Genomic DNA, 7,109 nt, shown 5'->3' on the forward strand with positions numbered 1-7,109 from the left:
ACTTGTTACAAACATATCTAAACAGTGATTTTATTGCAAAGAGGGTGGTAATAAAATCAAACACTACGATACATTGAGTTGTTGTTTCCTGGAAGAAGGAAATATCCTACGCTTAAAGGTGGACATTTTGCAGAGAAGAGCTTCACAATATGATTTGGAGACTTTTTGTTCACCGGAATATGTACATGTCAGTGTCACTTTCTTCTCCAACACGCTCACCAATATCGAGTATGTTTTTGCTTTCCAAGGAAACAGAGAAAAACAGAGGAAAAGACTGTTAAGAGAAAGGAGCAAAACCAAGACAAGTTAACTATGTCTTACCGATCATCCTCGACATTATGTCAGCGATTTTCTCCTGGCAGTTAGTACATTGGATGTCTGCTGATAAAACAATCTCCTGAATCTGATAACAGACAAAATCATTACTCAAGACCAAAAAAACAATCACAAGTTGAATCAGTCTAAGAAGTGTTGAAAGAGTAACTACGAACAAGGGGCATGGATAAGGATGCAACAGAAGCTAGACTGCTTTCACTTGTTATTGAAAGCTTGCTTCTTGGTGATGCTACAAGCTCTTTCTCGACGATTTCAGACAGAGAAGCCATAACAGTGTCTCGTTGTACAAGAAAGATAAATAAAACAAGAATCAAGAATCTAAGATTGGTAAACGAAGATTGTCGCTATCAGAAAAGGATGAATCAGCAAATCTTGGGGAGTGGATGACAGAAGAAGCCCATCTTTTCTTTTGCTTCACTCTATAGAGAAAATCAAGTTTAAAGACGCAAGAGACATGTCAACACACAAGACAAGACAGACATATACAAGTATGCTTTGGATCCTTGACTTAATCTACATATTTCTAAGTGAGAGAAAGTCTTTGGTTTCCTCTGCATAGTTTGAAAAAGATGCTTCACTCACAAAAATGCAACCCCACCAAAGTCATTCACACTAAGGATTGATTTTGAGTTCTGACTAACTCTCAATAAACTTATTTAGCTCTCTACCTTTGTGTTTCCGTACCCCACTTTGGTATAGCCAATCATAAATAGTACAAAAGGGATATAAGGTACAAAGTTAAAAAGGAGTTTAAGATAAAATAACTCACCTTTTCATCAAAGCTAGTGGTTTATTACAAGCGCTCTTATAGTCTTTGCACATAGGACTAGGTTCTTACCTGAACAAAATCAGTAAAACCGAATTGGACCAAAAAAAAATTATTTTCTCTTCAGATATGGTTATGCGTTTCGGTTAAGTTCAGAAATTTTTTTTTTATAAAATGTCAGTCATTGTTTCAGTAGCTAAGTAGCTTGGTTTTTTAAAAAGAAAAATATACCAAATTAATCGAACAAACAAAAATTTTGGACCTAATTAACCGAACTAACCAATATGACCAAATCTAACTGAAATTATTTAAAACTTTAACCAGACTAAATCAAAATCTAGCTAAAACCAAAAATTTAGATTAAATTCGACAAATTTTTTTCTTAAAAAAAAAACAAAATAACTGAATCCCAAACCAACTGAAGCAATTTTTATCCATAAATTTTTGTAAGATTTTGAACTAACCAAACTAATTAAGCCACTCAAACCGAAATATCCGAACGAACCGAAACTGCGTGCTTATTTGCACAGACTGTAAACAAACGAATTAGTTATAGCAAAATAGAATAAATGATGGCTTTGATGTAATGGTCCCAATTTTCACAAGACATCAGTTGTTACCAGCTAAACGTTACTTGCAAGTTGCAACCAAAGAGTAGCCATTTCATATACTGGTCCCAATTGGTATAATCATGTGTCCTGCAACTTCGGAGAGAATCAAATCAAGTTCATAAACCAATGCTTTAAGTTCAAACTCCAAAGAAACATCTGGAGTAGCCATAAATATACGAGCCTTACATCAGTAAGATCATCTCCAATATAAAATTCTATTTTTTTCTTTCAAAATAGAGTAATATTGATTATGGAGTAAAAATACTTTAACTCTACTTCATTTTTTATTCTATAATAGAGTAATGAAAAAACAAAAAATAAATTGATCTATTTATAGAGTAAATTTCATTATGAAGTATGAAATAGTAAGATTGAAACATGTGTTACTCTATAATCACTTGTATTTCATTTTAGAAAAAAATGGAATAAGATTGGAAATACCTTAAAGACATCATCGTCGTCGATTGAAGAATATCTCAACCATAAAAAAATGAATTATATAGTAATGAATGAAATAGAAAAAGTAAAAGAGAAGATGAGATATTATGGTTTGAGAACCTTTAAACAAGATATGAGAAACTCTCAAGCAAAATGGCTTTATATCACTAATCTAATTTTTTGTTTAAATTTTAATTACAATGAAAAATTACATTAATATAGTATATTAGAGATACTTCGGTGAGAAATAAAGTAATGCTGATGCAATCTAACACAAGTAAGAAAATTGTATTATATTATATAGACAATGAAGTTGAATTTTAAGGTAAAAAGCTTTATTTGATGACACATTGATTGCATGAAAAGAAAGATCCCACCGTACCAAAAAAGAAAACAAATCACATCTATAAGCTAAAGAGAAACGAAGAAGATAATTAATTATAAAGAAACAACTCAATGTTAAGGGCATCTCCAATCCCACTCTATAATTTACTCCAAATTGAGAAATGGAGTGGAAAATGGAATGGAAAATGGAGTGATGACCGAAAAATAAAAACATTACTCCACAAATAGAGTAATGCTTTTATTTTTTGGTCATCACTCCATTTTCCACTCCATTTTCAACTCAATTTCTCAATTTGGAGTAAATTATGGAGTGGAGTTTGAAATGCTCTAATGACTTGGGGTTTATTGGCAAAGCTTTTACAAAATCAATATAGCGTTCATTTTATTCAATCAATAATTATTAAAATGGCGTTTAAAAAAATATTTATAAGATGCTAATGCTCTCTAAACAGTGGCAGGAGCAGGCACAAATGAGAAAGGTTACATGTCCCATATATTACATGGAAATGGAAGTGGAAACGCGGAAGCGGAAACATTAGGAAACGCGGAAACGTATATTTAAAAATATTTAGGAAGCGGGTACATGTTGGAAGCGTATATATATATATTAAACACAAAAATTAATATATAGAATAAAATATTATAATTAGTAAAATCTAGTGCATAATTCATATATTATAACTAAAATAAAATAAATATGTATAGTTACAAAGAAAAAAATATAATAATATATATGTAAATCTATGTATATTTATATTTCTTTGAAACTGAAAAATAAAGCATTTCAATTAATTAACTCATACACAGCAACCGAATAATACAAACAACATGAAACAAAACGAATAAGTAAAAAAGACTATCATTAGATTATTATTCAGAAAAAAAAACGTACAAAGTTGAATGGACTTGTATTTTTTTTAGTTTTAACTCTATTGTTATATATATTAATAAAGTAAAGTAAGTTGGGCCATAAATCAATTAAATTAAGTAAGCCCATAGAACAGAGTTCTTCTTCTTCTTCTTTGCACATCAACATAACCGTCAAGCTTCCGATCTACAACCATCAACGCTTCCACATACGAACCGTGCGCATCCGTCACGCTTCCAAACACCACAATTCTGGAAACGCGATTCCGAAACGATTCCATACGATTCCGAGCGCTTCCGCTTCCGATTCTGCTTCGGAAACGAGAAACGCACCTTCATGGGCGATTCCATGTAACGTAGCATGTCCCCAACAAAATTTTATTTTTCAGCAGTAACTACTTTTAGTTTAAGAAATGCTCTATAATCCTACAACTAGACGTAATGAAATAAAATGTTGTGCCCCATTTAATAATGACTCTGCATCCGCTGCTATATTTTTTTGTCTCTGAATTGTATTATTAGCATTCAAATCAAAAAGTTCTAACCAATGAAAACCAGTAAAACAACATAGAAAAGAGATACACCAGTAGGGATCCAAAATAAACTAACACATCTATTTTGCGTATGGATGACTAAAGATTTTTCATATAAAAGCTTCATATTTGCATCTGGAATAGACGAACCTCAAAGGAGATAACGTTCATATTAATCCAAAAGCACTACGCTTCAGAGTGAGTTGAAAACGATTGTCATTCTCTTTTTATTACTCCAGTAGGAGCCACCGAGATAAGACAACTCTCTATTTTGCTCTATTATCAGAGTCAAAGAGATTACCGTTCCATAGAACTTCATGCTGCCTTTCGAAGTAACCATAGTTTGCAGCAAGAACTCCATCACCATCGAATGAAGAACCATCAACGATTGAAGCCGGTAAGACCCGTCGCCACCATCCGCAATAGATCTGTCAATTAACTTTTCTAAACAGTTCAACTGAACCGAAAGTTTTATCTTTCCAAACCAATTGGAAGAAGCATACGAAAGAGCAATAAAAAACCTTGCCAGATTCAAAATAAATTGGCAATAAAACAGCGACTGGAAACAAAACAGATCCAAAAAAGAGATGCAAAACGAATTAAACAAGCCGATGTCGGAGCTGAAGAAGCCTCCGATCATCGGCTTGAAACTATGTTTTTTTGTTCAATGCTCTAATATAGAGTTTCTAGTAGAACATCTCCATTTATTATATAAAATTAAAAATAATTATCTATAATTAATTTATTTGATTTAATAATATAAAAATATTATGTTTATATACAAAAATATTTTTGTATAAAAATATGTTTCACATTTAAATATACTTTAATTTATATAATTAAATAGGATTCATTATTTTCAATAACAAGAAAATAAAAATTAATATATATTATAAATATAAATATATCTCTATTATTTAAAATAAATAAACTATTAATTATATACTAATATGTTATGATAAGTTTATATATAAATTATTAACTTCTATAACAATCGCTTTATTAAATACATTTATGAAAGCACACACAATTTATGCTCTATTTTTATAGCAAATTACTACTGTTTTTAAAAAAAATTCCAAAACCCTAGAGAGACTATGCTTTAAAAAAATGGTAAACCATTCCTCAGAAAAAGAATGTGAAAACCCCGGTGACTACGCGCTGTGAAAATCTAGTGTGATGCGGATTCAAACTCGGATCCTTTAGGGATCCACGGAATGTCTTGACCACTCGACCACAGAGCGTGGTTAAGATTATGCTTTTACGTACCAACTAACTAAAAAAATGACCATAAGATGACTAAAATATAATCACCAACTAACTAAAAAAATGACTATAATATTCAACATATTTTCTATTTTATTTGCAAAACTACCCCTAAAAATAATTGATACAGTCGGTTATATATATATATTTTTTTGATAATCCAGGTATCCGGATCTTTCACTTAGTCCGACTATCCCACCGCGTCCAACCGGAACTGGCGAAGAAAGTCCTGGAGGCCAAACGGAAACCATGTTAAATCCGCTGTGGCCGGGGCTCGAACTCGTGATAGCGGGTACCTCAGCCGAGGTTCTTTTACTACCAGACCACGAGGCCCGGTTGTCGGTTCTATTTTTTCGCATGTACAATCAACACTATCATCACCACCAAGTCGCGACTGTAACTGGTTTCGCCACTGTCTCACCCCTTTCCACTGTATCTTCTTATCTTCTACCTAATTATCAACGACAAAATTTCGTCCACCACCCCCATTAGATGCAATTTCTCATCTACTGTTATCATATGCACACTTCTCTTCCATCGCCGTGAGTTACAAAAAAATTGATCGAAGAAGATAAACACTTTGTTTATTGTGCTATATTATATTATATACATATATAATTGAAGTGTAACCCAATATGTATTGTTTTGTTTCATTTGATGGTCTATTTGACTTATGGAACACAATCCTCCTACTATTATACTATTTTATCATGTTTGATTCTTTGATGATTTCTAAAATGTGTTCTATATTGCTTGGAAGTATAGTTTGTACTTTTCCTATTTTATTATAAACATTGTTTCATGTATTTTAACATTGGTAATTTCTAATAAAAGAAAATTGAGCCTTGTACTATTAAACATTAATAGTATTTCTCTATATGCTTCATCTTTTAAAAATCTATTTTACTAGTGTAGCATTTGTAGAATAAACAGATTTTCTTCTTCTTTTTGATCACTTGTGTTGCATACATTGATGTCATCAAATATCTTTACTTTTAACGAATACCTATAATGCACAAGGTCAAAACCAGAAAAAAATGAAAGAAAATATTACTTATTTAATTATTTCAAAATCAATGATATATTCTCTGGTCGACAAGGAACATCCAAAAAAACTTCTGTTAGAAAGTTATGACGTCTTTTTTCTCATGGAACATGCGCGGATTCAATATGTCGCGCAAGCACCGAGCTCTCCGAAGTTGGATACAGTCAGAAAATCCGGTCTTTGGTTGTCTAATGGAAACACGGGTACGAGAAGGGAACTATCAAAAGTGTATGGCTGCTGCGATGCCATCATGGAATGCAATAACTAACTACGATCACCATCAGTTAGGGCCTGATAAAGTTGTTGTCACGCTGTTACATAGGAGTGCTCAGATGATTACATGTGCCATTCAAATTCCCGATACCGGTGAACAGTTCATTTGCTCTGCAATATATGCTTTTAACACAGCATCTGAGAGAACACAGCTTTGGAATGAGATGAGGGAAACTCAGCAAGTCTATGCTCACCTGAATTTACCTTGGATTCTGATGGGGGATTACAATGTCTCGCTGTCGTCATCGGAGCACTCGCGAAGTATGGACTATCGGAGTGATCAACAAAGTATGAGGGCTTTTCAGGAGGTGGTGACGGATTGTTCTCTTATTGATCTAGCTTATGGAGGGGCTTTGTTTACCTGGTGGAATAAGAGAAATGAGGATCCAATAGGCAAAAAGTTGGACAGGGCGCTAGTCAATGGAGACTGGATGCGTTTCTTTCCCAACTCCCATGCTTACTTTGATGCAGGAGGAGTCTCTGACAACGCTCGCTGTCTGGTCAAATTGACTGGGATCCAGGATGAAGCAAGGAGACCATTTCGTTTTTTTAACTTCTTAACTGAAAGTGAGGAGTTTATACCTTCTGTCCAGGAATCGTGGAGTAACTCTACACGACTATTCCACTCT

At 33.1% G+C, this 7,109-nt stretch overlaps 1 protein-coding gene across 1 annotated transcript; it reads right to left on the bottom strand.

Annotated features, from left to right (window-relative positions):
- Positions 1-14: 14 nt before the first annotated feature.
- LOC108841814 (uncharacterized) lies at positions 15-1,008 on the bottom strand. Its single transcript, XM_018614580.2, has 3 exons — positions 492-1,008; positions 322-403; positions 15-239 (listed from the first exon to the last, which is right to left on the bottom strand). The coding sequence occupies exons 1-3, from the start codon at positions 603-605 to the stop codon at positions 64-66; spliced, it is 372 nt and encodes a 123-aa protein (XP_018470082.1). The 5' UTR covers positions 606-1,008; the 3' UTR covers positions 15-63.
- Between the last annotated feature and the right edge of the window lie 6,101 nt (positions 1,009-7,109).

The sequence above is a fragment of the Raphanus sativus genome, chromosome 2, assembly GCF_000801105.2.
Source record: "Raphanus sativus cultivar WK10039 chromosome 2, ASM80110v3, whole genome shotgun sequence".
In the NCBI taxonomy this organism is placed as follows: Eukaryota; Viridiplantae; Streptophyta; class Magnoliopsida; order Brassicales; family Brassicaceae; genus Raphanus; species Raphanus sativus.